The sequence below is a fragment of the Dromiciops gliroides genome, chromosome 1, assembly GCF_019393635.1.
Source record: "Dromiciops gliroides isolate mDroGli1 chromosome 1, mDroGli1.pri, whole genome shotgun sequence".
In the NCBI taxonomy this organism is placed as follows: Eukaryota; Metazoa; Chordata; class Mammalia; order Microbiotheria; family Microbiotheriidae; genus Dromiciops; species Dromiciops gliroides.
This window is the reverse complement of record NC_057861.1, coordinates 35206589-35227254: the sequence shown is the minus strand read 5'-3', so window position 1 is coordinate 35227254 and position 20666 is coordinate 35206589. Positions and strand designations below refer to the sequence as shown.

Here is a 20666-nt window from a genome sequence, read left to right as displayed (position 1 = left end):
TTTTTCCCTGCACATGACACATCCTCTCCCATCTCCACACATTTGCTCTTGCTATTCTCCATGCCTGGAATGCTCTCCATCTATATATTTTCACCTCTTGGTTGCTCTGGCTCATCTAAAGACTCAGCTCAGATCCTACCTTCTATAGGGGGTCTGTTTTTGTCCTCCTTTCTCCTTTCTCCTTCCACTCTGAGGTTACCTTCTATTGGCTCTGCACATATGTTATATGTACATACAGTAGTTATTTATATGGTGGGTGAAAGAAGAAACCACTGAGGAAACAAAAGTTTGAGCTTCCTAGCATATTGATTTATTAAACAATGTATGCCACTGCATAACAAATCACGACCAGTCTTTGGTGCTGGGTCCCAAATAAAGGGGAGGCAGACTTTTATACATTAAAAATAAGTAATTGAGGGCAGCTAGGTGGCACAGTGGATAAAGCACTGGCCCTGGATTCAGGAGGACCTGAGTTCAAATCCAACCTCAGACACTTGACACTTACTAGCTGTGTGACCCTGGGCAAGTCACTTAACCCTCATTGCCTGGCCAAAAAAACCAATTAATCAAATAAGGCCAATTAATTAAAAGAAAACAATTGACCAGGTTACAAAATTGGATAATCTGATTTCTAATTGGATAAAAGATTAGAGATTTTGCAAGTTGGGAGGAGGATAATAAACAGGTGAAATTCCCTGAAATCAGAAAAAGAAATGCCCCATTCCCCCCAAGTATCCATATTCGATCAAAATGATATGGAAAAATAACTGATTGACCACCATAGGGCCAGTTTTCAGACAAGACCTATGAGTTGCATGAGATGCATAATTGTGAGAAAATTCCTTTTATCAATCTTCAGAACTGACCAGGTTTATGGCCAGCATACTCTAGGTCTGTTATGTGCCAGGTACTGTTCTAAGAACTTTATAACCATTATCCAATTTGATCCTCACAGTAACCCTCGGAGATAGGTGTTGTTTCTTTCCCCTTTGATAGATGAGGAAACTAGAATTGACAGAGGGTTAGTGACTTGCCAAGAGTCACACAGGTGGTAAGTACATGAAGCTGGATTTGAAGTCTAGTCTTTCTGATTCCAGGTCTAGCATTCTATCCACTGGAGCATCTAGGTGCTCCATCCATGTTTGTTCAATGACTAAATGACTATCTCACTGCCTGATTTTACTACTATTGGACCTGCTGTCTTACTTTCATTTTTCTCCCACCTCCCTGCATTTGCACAAGCCACAACCCCATACCTATTTTGCCTCCCTTCTCATCTCAGCCTCTCAGTGTTTTTATCTTCCATCAAAAAGGCTTATGATAGGGCAACTAGGTGGTGCAGTAGATAAAGCACCAGCCCTGGATTCATGAGGAACTGAGTTCAAATCCTCAGACACTTGACACTTACTAGCTGGGTGACCCTGGGCAAATCACTTAACTCTCATTGCCATGCAAAAAAAGGCTTAAGGTGACCCTAAGATTACACTTCTTTCATTAAGCCTTCCTTGATTCCTCCCTAGCTATTAGTGTTTTCTCCCTCTTCAATGTTCCTTCGCCCATAATTATTTGTGTCTGTGTTGTTATCTTTCCTACCAGCATCCTTATGTCTGCTCTCAGAATACTGGAAGCTCTTTGAAACAAAAGAATTTCATTTTTTCCTTTGGGTCAACAGCATCCAGTAGTATACCTTCCTTGTAGTAGGTATTTAATAAATTGATCATATTACTAGCATAACTACTAATAGTTAGCATATGTAACACTTTAAGGATCGAAAAGTACTTTACATATGTTATCTCCTTTGAGCCTCACACCTTGAAGGAGGAGCTATTATTATGCCCACTTCACAGATGAAGAAACTGAGGTTCAGAGGAGGTACAATTCCTGCTCTATCACCATGCAGCTAGCAAATGTGTAAGAAAGGATTTAGTACAATTGGAGAACTCAATTCCCCACAATTCATATCCCTTGCTATTTCCAGCAGTGGAATAACACTGACCTGGGACTAACACAGAACCACAAAACAGTGTGAGGGACAAGGATCCTAACTCTAGAGTCAGAAGGGTCCTTAGAGGTCATCTATCCAATCCTTTCTTTTGATGGTTAGAGAAACTGAGGCCCAGGGAGGATGAGTGGTTTGTCCAAGGTCACACAAGGAACAAGCATCAGAAGAGAAATTGGAACCCAAGTCCTCTGACTGAGTCAATGCTCTTTCCATTATCCCCTGCTGAAGGGAGAGAATTTGAGGGGAAGGGAAATGCCAAGGATGAATAGGAACAGAATTTATTAAACCACCTGAGGTATGTTTCCTTTCCTTTAAAAAAAAATATGGTTTTTTTCCAAGGAAGTAAAACTTTTTCTTTCCCACTCCAGGTAGCCAATGGGAGCTAAATAGAAAACAGTATTTTCATGTCGAATAGGAATGGAATTTGGGGCTTTCAACAGAAGGGATTCATTTTCACTTCAAAGGATATTAGAAGATCTTTAAGGAGACAAATGCAAAATGACCAAATGAATGGGAGTGGCATGTGAATAGGACCATGTGGGGAAAAGTGATGAGGTAATTATTAGACCCAGAGAAACTAGGGACTTCATCACACATACCACAGCAGAGGAAAGTAGATAGACAGACAGACAAGTGGCTAGAGAAAAGAAAGAAAGAAGGAAGGAAGGAAGGAAGGAAGGAAGGAAGGAAGGAAGGAAGGAAGGAAGGAAGGAAGGAAGGAAGGAAGGAAGGAAGGAAGGAAGGAAGGAAGGAAGGAAGGAAGGAAGGAAGGAAGTGTGAGAAAATAATGGGATTTGGCAGATATTCAAAGGCTCACATGGAGATTAATCTAAACTGATTGAATTAAGTGAGAATGATTAACTTTGCTGATTAGCCTACTTCAAGTTAATTAGATTGTAATCACACCTGGCTGGCCCTTAAGGAGGTATTGTTCTAAGAAGCTAAGGACTTTGAACTCAACTGGAGACCACCTTCAAGCCCAGTGAATAAATGGATTTGGATGACACCCACCAATCAGCTTGAAGCAGTGTGTAAAGACCACCTCTACTCCAGACCTACAAAAAGCTTCCACACTCAGTTTGAGGGGCAGTTCGTGGTTGAAGCAGGCTTGTGGTGGAGGACTTGAGGAAGAACCAGACCAGGCTGGAACTCTAGGCTAGACAGGCCTTTTCTTAACTCCATGTGTTCTTTTTTTCTAATACTTAGTATGCTTTAATAAATGCTTAATGCCCAAAGACTGGTGCTAAAACTTCTAATTTAAAGCAACCACTCACTTAGATTTTAAACATCACAGAAGGAAGGAAGGACCAGGCCCTGTGTTAAAAGCTAAAAAAGAAAAATTTGCCCTAAAGCCAAGCCCCACACATTTGCCAGAGGATGAGCCAAGGATGCATTAGTCTATCAGAATATAAGCTCTCTGAGGACAGGGACTTCTTTCCATTTTGTCTGTGTATCCTCAGGCCCAGGCCTAGTGCCAGGCTCATTATCCCAGAATCATAGAATGTCTCATGGTAAATTACCTCAATGGCTATAGAAAACAGACCATAGCTCACAGGAATCTCCCATTACACCATACCAGACAGGTGCTGGCCTAGCCTGTGCTTGAAGAACCCCAAGGAAGGGAAACCCACTGTCTCTTGAAGCAGCCCATTCTACTTTGGAGCAGACTTAATTGTTAGAAAGCTTTTCCTGGCATTAATATGAAATGGACGTTTTCGCAACTTCTACCCACTGATCATGGTTCTGCCCTCTGGGACCAAGATAACAAGTGTGAGCACCGCCTCACATAACAGGCCCTCAAATACCTGAAAACACATAGTTGGGTGCCCCTCTGAATCTTCCCTTTCCCAGGCTAAATGTACCTAGTTCCTTCAGCCAATCTCATCACGTTGAGGATCCAAGGTCCTTCACCATCCTATTGTCCCTCCACTGGCTCATCAACATGGTTTGTTTGTTGTTACATTTAAGCAAGGGAGAAGAGGGGGAGGGGACAAAGATAATGACCACAAGAGGGCCTCGATGATTAGGGAAAGGAAAAACCTTTTGGCATTCTAACAAAGCATGGCAGCCCATTAGGGATGGTCTAGCTTCCTCAGGAATCTAATGGGTCTTGGCTTTTTTTCCCCCAATCATTGCAACATGGCAATAAGCCAAAATGATGTCTGTGGGACATATTGCACAAAGTGCTAGCAAAAAAAAATCACCCAACAGCTATTGCAATCTAAAAGCCCATCTCCCTCAGTACTCTTAAATCATTTCTATTTCTCCCATTTTAATCCATGACCCCTTACCGTCATTTCTGTAGCCACAGCGTTATCCAACTACTCACCCCCAGCAACTCTAAGCTGGGTAATTTCTGTCCCATGCCACATCTGTAATTAGGTCATTTATGAATAAAAAGCCCAAAGAAGAAAGCTTGGTGCAATAACATATCCACGTAATGTAGCCATTCAGGAGCTATATGGCCTCCACTATGCTGATGAGCTAAAAGGATAGCAATTCTATTAGCCATAAAGGAGACCCATCAGAAAAATGAATGCATTACTTCTCTATCAGCTACTGCAGGCCTCCTGGCACAGGAGCATCCAGCCCTTTCTTACCTGTTCTCGGTGTCAGGAATGTGGCCCACACACACAAGGGTTGCAGTGGTCTGCATCTCTCCATTGTCAATTTCCTCTTGGATCTCCCACTCGTCTTCATCGCTGACTCTCACAGCCATGATCTTGAGTCCAGGAGCAGCTTTTATGCTGTTAAGACAAAACAAACCACTTTAATGAGTGGCAAATATAAGGTGAACGACGGGACTAGGGCCCACTGAAGAAAACTGTGCTTCCACAGCCACCCTTCCCTTAAAGACACATGGGAAAAGAAGGCAGAAAATGACCGGTCCCATAATAGCCAGGGGATTCATTTGCATTACACACAACTGAAGCACAGGTCGCCTGACATGAGATTCAGGTTAATTTCCTCCTTAAACAATACATTGGAAACCTGAACACTCTTCGCTTCTGGGGCAGCAGGTTGATGTAAATGGAACAGATGTGCCTAGGTAAAAATGAATTTCATTTGCAATGTCTTATCCTCCAGCTGGAGATAGGGATGTGTCCGTCACCAAGTACCATAAATAGGTGCACGCAGGGTCACCTCACCCAAGTAACGTGGCTTTGCATAACCAAGATGTTGAGAAGGAGGCAGACAAGCTGCCAGGCTCAAATTCTGTACATGTCTTTTATGTATTTAATTATTTACGTGTTTTCTCCCCCACCTAAATGGAAGCTCTTTGAAGATAGGGATTGTGGTTTTGCCCTTAGTACATAGCAAGCTATTAACAAAATGAATGTTTGCTGACCAACCAGCAAGAGAAGGCTGAGATCTCTTGTCACTGTCAAGTAACTATAGTTGTCCCAATAAATCTAGATCAGACATAAGAAGCCCAAATAAGCCACTGAAGATTTATGGCATGTGCAGAACTTATTTCCCGAAGAAAAGAAAGGAAGTTGAGTCTGCCACTGAGAAAAAGGACACATGGAGTTCAATGGCCTCACTGGCAGGTTAGCCCCAACCTGCCTCTTTTTCATTATTCCCAGAATGGCCCCCAAGCTGCTACAGAAACAGGAATTGGTCCCCATTATCATGGTGAGGTCTTCATTTTTAGTGCTCAAGTTGTCCGAACGGGATCTTGGGACTTCCATCTGGTGTAGAATTAGAACGAAAGCTTACCTACTGTGGTTTCCCCCACCCCCACCCCCACCACCACTGTTTCCATGACTTAATTACTTTTAAGTAAAGCCAAGAGGGACTGCTTAGACTTCTTTCAAAATGAAACCACAGTCCTGAGGTTTAGCTAGTCTACTTAGCAGGGAATTGTGATTGGCTTTCCCTCGGCTCTCCAGGGGCCAATGGGAGCTAGTGCTCAAGGAGCTTCATAACTTAGCAAATGATGGATGCTTCCCCTGCATCACTTTTTACACAATGCCAAGGGAGATGCTACCTCTGGGAAAACAGTCTATGCATAGGTAGGAGGATGCCAGGTAAATGATTTCTTTCCTTGCTTCTCCTCCCCCCCTCCACCCCATGCATTAAAAATCCTTCCCTGGCTGAAACCTGGGTGGCTCCTTCTCTTTGGTATTTCTCAGATAGTATTGGGTATCACTTTCTTGTGCCCCCAGTTAGACTGTAAGCAAGGACTACATCTTTATGTATTTCTCCCAACACCTAGTAAAGCGTTCTGCATGCAGTAGGCATTTGCTAAATGTCTGTTGAATGTAAAGGATGCAGAAGAAAGCAATCAGTAAATTCCTGCTGTATCGTCTTTGCCTTCTTTGTGGAGGTGGGGGATGATGGGTATACAACAGGGGTGCAATGGATGGAGTGGTGGAGTTGGAGTCTAGAAGACTTGAATTTGAATCCTACCCAGAGCCTTTCCTCTGTGACCCTAGGTGAGTCACTTAGCCTCTCTAGCCTCAGTATCCTCTTCTGTAAACTGGGAGTAATAATAACACCTACCTCATGATGCTGTCATGAGGATCAAATGAAATAATGTATGCAAAGCTCTCTGCAACCTTAAAACGTTATAGAAATGGTAGTACCTATTGCAGATAGTGTTGTTCTAATCTAATCATATTCTAATACTTTGGTTCATTTCCTCGAACTGTTTGGTTTGTTTTTTCTCATTTTTTTCCTTTGATCTTTTGTTAAAAGAGATGGTTTGCTGGGTCAAGGAGAGGGGAGGAACAGATTCAGAAATTAAAATGATGTAAAAACAAAAGATATCAATAAAGAGAGTAAAATGTTACAACTGTATGCGTGGGCTCATTTACACCTCATTTACTTAGCATCCACTCACACCTCCACTCTACATCAGGCAGAAAGGTAAATGTTTGCTGAACTGAGATCATCACTATGAAATGTGAAAGGCACAGGGAAGGAGAATTCTGAGATTGGAGTCAGCAAGATCTGGATTCAAATCTGACCTCAGACACTTACTAGCTAGATGACCTAGACAGGTCACTTAACCTGTCTGCCTCAGTTTCCTTGGCTATATAAATGCTATTATTGTTGTTATTTTAAGCCCATTTGAATGAATTCAATTGCTTTCATGAAATATCTTTTTAACAAACCCAACAATCTCTAAGGTCTCTTCTGGCTCTAAAGCCTTGTGGTTAATCTTGACAAAATACAAATGGACTGATTCACTAATTGTTCTTAGTTAATATAGGTATGAATTAATGAGAGGTAAGGAAGAAGGGAGGAGAAAGAGAAAATAGGAGAGGGGAGGGGGAAGGAGAAAGGAGAGAAAGAGACATAGAAAGGGTGAGTAACAGACAGACAAAAGGACAGACAAATGAATGAACAGGTATATAGCCAGAGAGATATACAGATGGATGGACAGAAAGACAGATGGAAAGATGAATAAACAGACACATGAATAGAAAGATAGATAGATGGATAGACAGTCAGATGGATGAACAGATGGATGGATGGATGCATGAGTGGTAGATGGATGGATGGATGGATGGATGGATGGATGGATGGATGGATGGATGGATGGACAGGAACAATGATAATTCCTCTCTTCAAGGAGCTTATAGTCTAATGAGGAGACAACCTATATGGGAGAGTGAGGCCTAGGAAGGAGTATTTTGGTCTGGGATATCATTAAGATGGTGAGTGGAGTAACGGAAAGAAATGGATACACCCTGTCTAGTAGCAGTGAAAGTATCAATTATGGTTCCAGAACTGGAAAATGGAACTAGGGGGATGTTGGAAAGATAAAGAAGAATGGCTAGAGTTGGCCTGGATATCATGAGGTCAGGGCAGTAGGGGACTCCAGGATGGGCATTTTGGAGTTGAAAGAATCCAGTTCTCCAGGACATAACTTCTTGGTACAAATGGAAAGGCAGCTGACAAGAAGACATAGGTTAAAATCTAGGCTTTAGAGCTCTCTTTGTGGTGTCAAAGAATTGGAAATTAAGGGCTGCTCATTAACTGAGGAATGGCTGAACAAGTTATGGTATATGATTGTGGTAGAATACTATTGTGTAATAAGAAATGACGAACAGTGTGGTTTCAGAAAAACGTGGAAAGATTTAAATGAACTGATGCAAAGTGAGCAGAACCAGAACATTTCAAACAGTAACAGCAATATTGTATGATGATCAACTATGAAAGACTTAGTTACTCTGACCAAGACAATGATCCAAGATAATTACTTTTTAAAAAATTAAATGTAATTTATTTTATTTTTGTTACATTTTAAGTTCCAAACCCTCTCCCTTCCTCCCTCCTCAACCTGCACTAGAAAAGGCCACCATTTAATGCAGATTTGTAAATATATGTAAAACTATATTTATTATGTGTACTTTTATTTATTAGTTCTTTCTCTGGATGTGGATAGCATTTTCCTTCATGTGTCCTTTATCATTAATCTGAGTATTTATAGTACTAAGAATCACTTGGTTGATCACAATTATTCTTTGAACAATATATACTATATTATTCTCTTGATTCTGCTCCCTTCATTTTTCATTATTTCATGCGAGTATTTCCATGTTTTTTCTAAAATCAACCTGCTCGTCATTCCTTACAGCACAATAGTATTCTGTCACAACCATATACCACAACTTGTTTAGCCATGCCCCAGTTGATGGACATCCCTTCAGTTTCCAGTTCTTTGCCACCACAAAGAGAGGTGCTATAAATATTTTAGAACATGTAGGTTCTTTTCCTTTTCCCCTGATCACCTTGGGAAACAGACCTAATAGTGGTATTGTTGGGTCAAAAGGTATACACAGTTTCATAACTCTTTGGACATAATTCCAGATTGCTCTCCAAAATGGTTGGATCAATTCACAGTTCTACCAACAGTGTATTAATGTCCTGATTTTTCCACATCCCTTCCAACATTTGTCATTTCTCCCTTCCATGATTTTAGCCAATCTGATAGGTGCAAGATAACAACTCAAAGATGTTTTATTTGCATTTCCCAATCAATAATGATTTAGAGGGAGCAGCTAGGTGGCGGAATGGATAAAGTGCCAGACCTGGATTCAAGAGGACCTGAGTTCAAATCCTGCCTCAGACACTTGACACTTACTAGCTGTGTGACCCTGTGCAAGTCACTTAACTCCTATGGCCCCACAAAAAAAATAAATAAATGTTTAGAGCATTTTTCATATGATTGTATATAGTTTTGATTTCTTCATCAAAAAACTGTCTATTCATATTCTTTAACTATTTATCAATTGGGGAATGCTTCATATTCTTATAAATTTGACAAAGTTCTCTATATATTTGAAATATGAGACCTTTATCCAAGAAACTAAAAATTTTTCCCCAGTTTTCTTCTTTCCTTCTAATATTGGCTACATTGGTTTTATTTGTACAAAAACATTAATTTAATGTAACCAAAATTATCTATTTTATATATCACAATGTTCTCTATATCTTTTTTATTTATAAATTCTTCTCCTATCTGTAAGTCTAATAGGTAATGTGTTCCATGTTCTTCTAGTTTTCTTATATCTCTCTTTATATCTAGGAAGTGTATCCATTTTGACCTTATCTTGGCAAATGGTATAAGATATTTATCTATACTCAATTTTTGAAAGACTGCTTTCTAGTTTTCCCAGCAATTTTTACCAGTGTATTTTTTATCCTCAAAACTTATATCTTTACATTTATCCAACACAAGATTAGTATAGTCATTTACTACTATGTATTGTATGTCTGTTCTGTTCCACTGATCCACCCTTCTATTTCTTAACCAGTACCCCATAGTTTTGATAATTACTGTTTTTTTTTTTTTAGTGAGGCAATTGGGGTTAAATGACTTGCCCAGGATCACACAGCTAGTAAGTGTTAAGTATCTGAAGTGTTTTGAATTCAGGTACTCCTGACTCCAGGGCTGGTGCTCTATCCACTGCACCACCTAGCTGCCCCTGATAATTACTGTCTTAAAATGTAGTTTAAGATCTGGTGGTGCTAAACTTCCTTCCTTTACATTTTTCATTAAATTCTTTGATATTCTTGACCTTTTGTTCTTCCAAATGAGTTTTATTATTACTTTTTCTAGTTTTACAAAATAATTTTTGTTAGTTTAATTTGGATGGCATTGAATATGTAGATTAACTCAGGTAGAATTGTCATTTTTATTATATTGGCTCTGCCCACCCATGAACAACCAGTATTTCTCTAGTTACTTAAATCTGACTTTATTTGTATAAAAAGTAGTTTATAATTATGTTCTTGTAGTTCCTGGGTTTGCCTTAATAGGTATTGCCCCAGGTATTTTATACAATCTATGGTCATTTTAAATGGAATATCTCTTATTATCTCTCTTTTTTTGTGGGACAATGAGGATTAAGTGACTTGCCCAAGGTCACACAGCTAGTAAGTGTCAAGTGTCTGAGGCCAGATTTGAATTCAAGTCCTCCTGAATCCAGAGCCAGTGCTTTATCCACTGTGCCACCTAGCTTCCCCCCTCTTATTATCTCTTCTTGCAGAGTTTTGTTGGTGATATATAGAAATGTTGATAGTTTATTTGGGTTTATTTTATATCTTGCTACTTTGCTTAATTTTTTAATTGTTTCAAATAGCTTTTTAGTTGAAATGCTAGGATTTTCCAAGTACATTATCATATCATCTGCAAAGAGAGATGGTTTTATTACCTCATTGCCCATTCTGAGTACTTCCATTTCTTTTTCTTCTGTTATTGCTGTTGCTAGCATTTCTAAAACAATATTGAATTATATAGATAATAACAGGCAACCTTGTTTCACTCTTGCTGTTATTGGGAAGGCTTCTACCTTATCCCCATGATAAATAATGTTTGCTGTTGGTTTTAGGTAGATGCTTCTTATCATTTTAAGGAAAAATCCATTTACATCTTATACTTTCAAGTCTTTTTAGTAGGAATGAGTGTTGTATTTTGTCAAAAGCTTTTTTCTGTATCTATTGATATAATCATGATTTTTGTTACTTTTGTTATTTATGTAATCAATTATGTTAATAGTTTTCCTTATGTTAAACCATCCCTGCATTCCTGGTATAAATCCCACATGGCCATCATGTATAATGTTTGTGATATATTGCTGTAATCTCCTGTGTTTTATTTAGAATTTTTGCATCCGTATTCATTATTGAAATTGATCTATAATTTTCCTTATCTGTTTTTCTCTTCCTGATTTAGGATCCAAGACAATTCCAAAGGACTCATGATGAAAATGCTATCAGGAGACAACTGATTGGGGCAGCTAGGTAGTACAATTGGTAAAACACCAGCCCTGGATTCAGAAGGACCCGAGTTCAAATCTGGCCTAAGACACTTGACACTTACTAGCCGTGTGACCCTGGGCAAGTCACTTAGCCCTCATTGCCCCATCAAAAAAAGAGAGAGAACTGATTAACTCTAAGTGCAGACTGAAGCATACATTTTTTAACTTTATTTTTCTTGCTTTTGTGTATGTATATTTTCCTTTGCAACACAGCTATTATAGAACTGTTTTGTATGACTTCATGTGTATAATCAATATATTGTTTGCCTTCTCAAGGGGTGTGGAGGGAGGGAAGGGATTTGGAACTCAATTTCTTAAATAAATGTTTAAAAAATTACATATAATTGGGAAATATTTAATGAAACAAATAAATTTTTTTTAAATCTAGGCTTTGCCATTTATCACCTGTGAGGTCACAATTTCTCTGAGCCTCAGTTTCCTTATCTGTAAAATGAGAAGATTGAGCTAGATGATTTCTGAGGTCCCTTCCAGCTCCTAACTCCATGACGTACAATGATGCTCATGTGAACCTAGCTCCTGTATTCGTCCTTGGCTATGATGGGCACAGATGAAGCCCTTCAGGGGACCCTTCTGTTTGACTCAACATTTGTTTCCCTCCCTTTGGGGGAGTGATCTCCTACCATTCCCCTTCCAGGCACTACAAAGCTCAGCTAGTTTTTTTCTTGAAGTCTGCCTGCTTGCCAGCTTTCTACCTCAATCACTTTACAACAGGGATTCATTGTGTATTTTCTGTCTGTCTGTCTGTCTCTCTGTCTGTCTGTCTGTCTGTCTGTCTCTCTCCTTCCCTCCCTGCTTTCACAGAATCACAGAATGTCAGTGCCAGAAAGAACCTCCAAGGCTAGCTAGACCAACTTGTATCTGAATAAGAACTCCTTTTAACAAATTCATGAAAAGTGTTCATTCAGCTTGGGAGCAGGTGGCTCTCTACTACCTGTGAGCCAGTCTTCTCATCTGTGAAATGGGGATAGTGTTTTCTGTCTTGACTCACACATAAGGGCTGTGAATGAAGAATGGATGGATGGATGAATAGATGATTGGGTGGATGGATGGATAGATGGATGGATGGATGGATGAATGAATGAATGAATGAATGAATGAATGAATGAATGAATGAAAAAAACTTTGTTAACATGCCAAGTCATGTGCAAAGCACTGGGAATATAGAAGAAAGCTAGCAAGACAGTCCCTGCCCTCAAACAGCTTATGTTCTAATAGGGAAAGAGAACACATAAGAGGAGCCTTTAAGTACAGTAGCATCATTTGGAATGCCCAAAAAGGGTGTGTGTAGTGCACTAGGTAGCAGACTAGAGAAGGTGAGAGCTCACCAGTCAGAGCCCAAGGCCCCAGAGGCCCAATTTCACTAGGATTTGAAGGCTAGAAGATCAGTAGAGGTGGCATAGTTTGAAAATGGCCTAAAGCTTCTGTTTGACCTTCTCAGTGATTTTAGGAAATCCTCTAAGGCCTTAAGTTGTATAAACAATACCAGCCTACATCAATAGAGGGAGCTTCCTCATCAGAGTGTTCATGGGACCATTTGGAAGATCCTGGATCGAGAGCTGGAAGGGACCCCAGAGAACATCTGATGCAGCTCCTCTCATTCAACACAAGAGAAAACTGAGGCCAGGGGTCTATGCCCACATCAATGAAATCACAGGGCCAGTGCCTGATACTTCTAGGACCTACTTCTCCCCCTGGAAGTGTCCTCTGCCCTACAGCCCCCTTCTCCCATTGGCGAGTTCCTCCACTTTGAGGAAGGGTCCAGGTCGGCCATTCTCTGTTCTTCTACCTCTGAGACTCTGGACTTTGGCAAAATCCCTCCCCTTGCCCCTACTCTCCAGCTTTTGTGCCACATTCCCCTTTTAGAATATAAACCCCCTGAAGGCAGGAACTGTCTTTATTTTTGCTTATATTTTTATCTACAACACTTAGCACCATGCCTGGCATTGTTAAATATATAATAAATGCAAAGTGAAGCAGGGCAGGGGGAGTGCTCTTCATTATGATATACCAGGGTCTTAATTAGCAAAATCCCAACACAATTTTTACTTCAGCAAAATTTATTTCTAGGAGCCCGTGGACAGACTGACTAGAGCCAGTATCTTCTTAACCCAAACATCATAGACTTTAAAGCTAGAAGGCACCTTTAAGGTCATCTAGTTCAATTTCCCACCCACTCCTTCACCCCACATTCAACCAAGTAAAAAACCAAGACGTAAATGACTTGGCCAGGTTTTCTCAGAAAGTAATCTGAACTCGGGTCCTCTGACTCTAACAGTTCTTCTCATTGGATCACAAAAATTGCCTTGATGGTTTTTGTTTTTAGAGGCAACAAGGTATGCTGATTTGGGGTTCAAGGAAACCTGTATCCAAATCCCAAATCTACAATTTGCCCAATGTGTAAGGTAAGACATTCAACCTCTCTGAGGATCAGTTTCTCAATCTGTAAAATGGAGATAATAATCACTCCCACCTCCACAGGCTTGTGCAAAGATCAAACGAGAGAAAGAATGGAAATTGCTTTGAAAAACTTAAAATATAAAAGAAAGAAAGAAAGAAAGAAAGAAAGAAAGAAAGAAAGAAGGAAGGAAGGAAGGAAGGAAGGAAGGAAGGAAGGAAGGAAGGAAGGAAGGAAGGAAGGAAGGAAGGAAGGAAGGAAGAAGGAAGGAAGGAAGGAAGGAAGGAAGGAAGGAAGGAAGGAAGAAAGGAAGGAAGGAAGGAAGGAAGGAAGGAAGAAAGAAAGAAAGAAAGAAAGAAAGAAAGAAAAGAAAGAAAGAAAGAAAGAAAGAAAGAAAGAAAGAAAGAAAGAAAGAAAGAAAGAAAGAAAGAAAGAAAGAAAGAAAGAAAGAAAGAAAGAAAGAAAGAAAGAAAGAAAGAAAGAAAGAAAGAAAGAAAGAAAGAAAGAAAGAAAGAAAAACTTAAAATACTATATAAGTCACCTACTAGGGGGCAGGGCAGGGCAAGACTTGAATTTCTAGTTTAATTGGTGTAGGCTGGAAACTCTCTTTTACCAATGTAGATCTGAAACTTAAAGGCTTAGCTATTTGTCCAGGTTGACGTGACCTGCTTGCTGAGCATCACACACTCAGGATGTTTCAGAGGCAGGACCTGAAGCCAGCTCCTGGTTCAGAGGCCAGCTCCCTACCCATTATGGCACACTGCCTCTCATTAGCTTCTTACTTCCTAAGCCTCAGTTCCAGCATCTGGAAAATGAAGATCGGGCTGTTTAAGCTACTCCAACCTTAAAGGAGAGTTATAAAGAAAGTGTTCTAGGAATGTGAGTTCCAATTTTTATTTCTGGGGCTCCGGCAGCCATCCCTAGACAGAATCCACCCGAGAGACTGAAGCTTTGCTGTGAAATACTTTGCACGCACTGAAATATTACTTGCTGCAAAGCTTAATAAAGGCAGCCAGACCCTTACATATGCTTTATAAAGCAACTGTCAGTGCAGCAGTCACACATTAACTGTCTCCATATGTGTCAGGGACATAGAAAGATGGAAATGTGGTGCGGCCATGACTAGCTCCCCTTCCCTCTGGGTGCCATATCTTCCATCAGCTCTCCTCTGCTGCCCACCCAATTACATCAACCCCGGCACCTCTCATCCACTGTCCATCAGTTCAAGGTTGTTGGCCTCATAGATTTTTGTGTGCTAAGATTCCACCCACTGCCACAGAAACACAGAATCACAGGATGATAGAACCAGAAGTGACCTTAGAAGAAACGGTGTCAGAGCTGGGATGAGCCTTAGAACGTAGAAGGTCCTACCTGGAAAGGGTCTTTAGAAAAGATACTGTCAGAGCTCAGAAGGGCGATGGAAGGGTCATGGAACAGATAGTGTCAAAGCTCAGAGGAGTGGTAGAACAGAATGACAGGGCTGGGATGAACCTTAGAGCATAGAAGGTTCAAGCTAGAAAAAATCTTTAGAAGAGAGACTGTCAGAGATTGGAAGGAGCTTAGAAAAGAGATTATCAGAGGTGGGGAGAGACCTTCAAGCAAAGAATGTCAAAACTGGGAGGGAGGAGCCATAGAACACAGAATGTCACCTGTGCATGTAACCTTAGAATGGAGAATGTCAGACCCAGAGGACCTTAGAACCCAGATGTCAGAATTTAGAAGGATCTTACAGCATAGGATATCAGAAAGGAGAGAGGCCTTAGAACAGAGAATGGGAGAGCTCTGAGGGCCCAGAGAATAGAGAATGCCAGAGCTAAAAAGGGTCCTTCTCTTGTCAGAGAGCCAGCTGAGCCCTCAGACCATCTAAGCCAGGATTCAAAGGTTGTTCAATAGATTTCAGGGGGTGCGCAAACTTGAATAGGGAAAAAAGATATATCTTCATTTCAATATAATTGGTTTCCTTTGTAAGCCTATATATTTTACACATTTAAAAACATTATTCTAAAGATCTACATATGTCACCACTGCCAAAAGGGTCTATGATTTTTTTAAAAAGGTTAAAATCTTCTGATCTAGGCCAATCATATAGATAAAGTTCCTTGACAGTCATATAATCCCAGGATTTTTATTCCAATTCTCCTATAAATATCCCCATGTGGAAATAGTATGATTGACTCAATGACTGACTGAATGAATAACTGAATGAATGAATGAATGAATGAATGAATGAATGAATGAATGAATGAATGACAAAACATTCATTCAGTGTTTATTGTTCCAGGAAATGAAGTACTAGAGATAAAAATACAAAGTAAAGACAAGGGGGCAGCTAGGTGGCGCAGTGGCTAAAGCAACAGCCCTGAATTCAGGAGTACCTGAGTTCAAATCCGGCTTCAGACGCTTAACACTTACTAGCTGTGTGACCCTGGGCAAGTCACTTAACCCCAATTGCCTCACCAAAAACAAAAACAAAGTAAAGACAATCCCTGCCCCGAAGAAACTTATATTCTGAAGAGGGAAACAATGTATAGAGAAATAGTGTACAGGGATAATAGAGGTCCCTTTAGCTCTAAGTCTATAAATAGATCTATAGACCCCTTATAATTATTGGTTTATTTGACAAAATGAAAGAAGGTGTGTGGGACTTTAAAAAACGGGTTGGGGAGCTACCATATAGACTTGAAGGGGTAATGGCCAGGACGGGTATTTTGGTGTAGAAAGTTACAGGGTGAATAAAGCACTGGCTTTGGATTCAGGAGGACCTGAGTTCAAATCCAGCCTCAGACACTTGACACTTACTAGCTGTGTGACCCTGGGCAAGTCACTTAACTCTCATTGCCCTGAAAAAAAATGTTACAGGGATGGGAAATAGAACTACAGGGGGCAGACCGGCACATGCTTTCCAGGTTCAGTGGTAGTACTGATATTATTGTGGCTCCAGAACTAGAAAAGAGGTAGAGAGGAGGAAAGAGAAGTCAGGGAAATGGATGTAACCAGAGTGAAGAGCAGAGGCTCATACAAAGTCAAAAGACCTAAAAGCCACTAAGAGAAGAAGGTGAATTAAATATTTAGCCAAAAGGCTGCTAGACGGGTGGTGGGACAAGCCCAGAGCATTTTGTTCAAGCCTGTGTCTTGAGTTTGCTGTGCCCAACTCAGAGATCCAAATGAGCCTGCAGAGAAACAACTGCTATAGATACAAAGGGAGTGGGAAGAAGAGTCTGAGCAAGATGGACCACCACCACCACCACAAACCCCTTTCCCTCCCCAGCCCCTCACCTTGTAGGGGAGCAGCAAAGACCCACATGATGATGCAGAAGAACTAAGTGATATCTGAAGGCATCACTACACGGGAGCAACAGAAGTAGAGAAGATCCCGATGGATAGGAATGACACAGAGGGGAGGGCAATGGAGGGGAGAGTTTCTAGTGCAGCCTCTGCCCAGACTGAGATGCTAAGTAACATGCTCAGTCACACAGACAGAATGTGTCAGAGAAAGAACTTGAATCCACATTTTCTTGGCTTCAAGGACAGTCTTCTATCCATTATGCCACTATTTACAATGAATTCTCTCTCTCTCTCCCCCATGTGTGTCTACATATGTATGTGTGCCTACATGCATGTTACATGCATATATATATGTAAATACAGATATAGATGGAAGGAAATGAGCATCTATTAAGCATCTACTATGTGCCAAGTACTGTGCTAAGCACTTTACAAATATTATCTCATTTGATCCTCACACCAAACCTGGGAGGTAGATGCTATTACTGTCACCGTTTTACAGATGAGAAAACCAATGCAGACAGAGGTGAAGTGACTTGCCCAGGGTCACACAACTAGTCTGAGGAGAGTTTTGACCCCAGATCTTCCTAACTCCAGGCCCAGCCCTCTGTGCACTATGGCATTGCTCTCAGATGCCACATAGATGGAAATCAGACAGACAGAGACAGAGTCAGAGAGAAAGGAAGGAAGGAGGAAGAAGAGAAAGAGGAAGAGGGGGAAGAGGAGAAAGAGGAGAAAGAAAAGGAGGAAGAAGAAGAGGGGGAGGAGGAGAAGAAAGAGGGCAGAGAGGGAAAAGGAGAGAGGGGAGGGAGAGAAGAGAAAAGAGAGGGGGAGAGAGAAAGGGGAAAGAGGGACAGAGAGGGAGAAGGGGGAAAAGAGGAGAGTGAATACAGAAAGAAAGAGGGGGAAAAAGGAGAGATGTTTTCTATGAAATGACTTGCCCATAGTGGCACAGACAGTACATAATAGAGCCAAGCCAGAATTCAAACTCATGTCCTTTGACTCCAAATTGAATAGTTTTTTCATGATACTGGCCAAATGGAGGTAGCAATTTTAAAACAAAAGCATGAAGCAAGAAAGGCAGTGTCCTAGAGCATCAACAAGCCTTTCAAGATTGCAAGTTATTAATTAAGCCACTGTGTGCTTACTGGCTACTGGCTACTGTGTGTCAAGCATTGTTCTAAGTGCTTAGGATACAGACAAAGGCAAAAGACAGTCCCTGCCCTCCAGAAACTCCCAGTTTAATGGGGGAGAGAACATGTCAATAACGATGTACAAGAAAAGTCATACAGGATAGATTGGAACTAATTGGCAGGCACTAGAATTAAGATGGTGCAGGAAAGGAATTAAGGGAATTCAGGAGAAGGGAACCTAGGACACTGAAAGATACCAAAGCCATTCTGTATGATGTGTGGTTGAGGGAACAGAAAACCCTTCTGGGAAAGGGATGAGCCTTTCTGCTTGGCCCCAAAGGGCAGAACAAGGAGCAGTGGGGGAAGTTACAAAGATGCAAATAAGAGATGATGTCAGAGTAAACTTCCTGATAATTACAGCTGTCCCAGGATGGAACCAGCTGCCTTCCGACATGGCAGCTTTGCCCTTAACAGAGATTCCAACAGAGGCTGGATGACCTCTTGTTTGGGGGTGTAGGAGAAGGGATTCCCTGCTCAAATATAGATCCTACCACATGCCCTCTGAGGTCCCTTCTCAACTCTGAGATGCTAAAGGCCAAAGACTCCAACAGTCAAAGCCACAGCCCAAAGTAAAACACTCCCTAACCACAGCGGCCAGTGACAAAAGAAAGCAACTGAGGTTCTGCGGGCAAAGATCTTTGCAGAAACTGTGACTAGGAACTGAATTGTGAAGAATGAGGCACCAGACTAGTGGAGAAAGGAAACCAAATAGGAATGAAGGCACCTGGTGTTCAGCAGACCTTTGGGGAGATATGGACTCGGACCATTTCAAGGTATGATTAATGAAAAGAGTAAAGAGGCTTTTAATTTGGACTCTCCAAGAAAATTACTTTCTATGTGATAAATTAGCTACTAGAAGAGAGAAATGCATACCAGTCCCCCTGGTGAAGAGGGGGACCTACCAGAAGCTGGACCCACTAGGGAGTCTGGATCTACAGCAATTCTGGTCCAAAAATGATATTTAAACTCCAAATGATGGAGCAGTCAGGAAGAGAAGAACAGGGGAAACAGAGGAGACACAGCCTGCTGATGCTGTGCCTAGCTAGCCCCAGTTTTTGAGCTCCAGAATAAGACACAAAGAGAATTTCCAGCCTTCGGGCTGATGGAAAATCTATGTTGGTGGTAGGAATATCACCAGCTTCACCTAGCAGAGTGCCCAGCACATAGTGAGCTCTCAATAAATGATCCTTGAATGAATGAATGAATTGATCGGTTGATGAATGGATGCATGCATGGATGGATGGATGGATGGATGGATGGATGGATGGATGGATGGATGGATGGATGGATGGATGGATGAACAAATAAATGAATGAATGAATGAAAAAATACACAATCCTGTCACTGCCCAGATCTGTCATCAGGGGGTGTACAAAGAAGTTGGTATGTCTATGGGATCTGAAGGCTGCACATACATTATCTCATTTGATTCTCAACAACCATGTAAGGTAGGTGGTATTATCCCCCTTTTGGAGATAAGGAAAGTGAGACTTAGAAACAGTAAATGGTGTTTCTGGGAGTCACACAGCCAGCTATTCAATGTCTCATGCAGAATTCAATCCTAGGTCATCCTGATTCCAAGGCCAGTATTGTACATACTCAAAAGAGGATGGGGGGCAGCTAGGTGGCGCAGTGGATAAAGCACTGGCCCTGGATTCAGGAGGACCTAAATTCAAATCTGGCCTCAAATACTTGACACTTACTAGCTGTGTGACCCTGGACAAGTCACTTAACCTTCATTGCCCTGCCCAAGAAAGAAACAAACAAAGGAAGGAAGGAAGTAACAAAGGAAGGAAGGAAGTAACAAAGGAAGGAAGGAAGAAGAGGATGGAAAGGAATATCTCAAATTATTAACCCCATTTTACAAATATGTCATGCAATCAGCCAACAAGCATTTATTAAACACCTGCTGTGTGCCAGGCATTGTGCTAAGTTCTGGGGATACAAATAGAGGTAAAAACAGTCCCTGCTCAAGAGGAGCTTACAGTCTAACAAGGGGGACAACATACAGGCAAGATCTATGCAGTGTGAATAGGAAGAAAGTAAGGCTCAGAGGGGCCTGCCCAAGATCAAACACTAAGTGCTACAGCTTGTGGGGTTAACCCTAGCCTCTCCCAGCTCCAGATACAGGTTCTTACATGGACCTAACACCCACAAACCTACACTCCCACTTGCACCAGTGCCCCACTGGGCAGGCCACGGGCTGTCCCCACCTCAGGTCTGCAATAGTCTGGGGGACGGGAGGCACAGGAGGAGGATACATCACCAAGGCCTGGGGAACTTCTTTTAGCTAAGAATATGGAGCTTCTGTAATTGATTTTATGCAAGTGTGAACTTTTCCAAAGGAACATACTGCAGAGTAGTAAAATTGGGGGAGAGGGAAGCGCGGGGAGGAGGGCAAGCTCTTGTCCTTCCCCTTCCTTTTTTCTTTACCTTTCTCCCCCTAAGGATGCTAAATTCCAAGCAAACCTGCCCTTTAATAACGCACACCCCTT

General features: G+C 41.3%; 1 protein-coding gene across 3 annotated transcripts in view; it reads right to left on the bottom strand.

Moving 5' to 3' along the window:
* The window catches only part of TMEM132B (transmembrane protein 132B), a 691327-nt gene that overhangs the window by 406822 nt on the left and 263839 nt on the right, over positions 1-20666 (bottom strand). For all 3 annotated transcript variants that reach the window (XM_043976443.1, XM_043976445.1, XM_043976444.1), the window contains exon 3: positions 4603-4749. In XM_043976443.1, coding sequence (XP_043832378.1) covers positions 4603-4749 — 147 coding nt within the window. The remainder of the gene's footprint in view (positions 1-4602; positions 4750-20666) is intronic.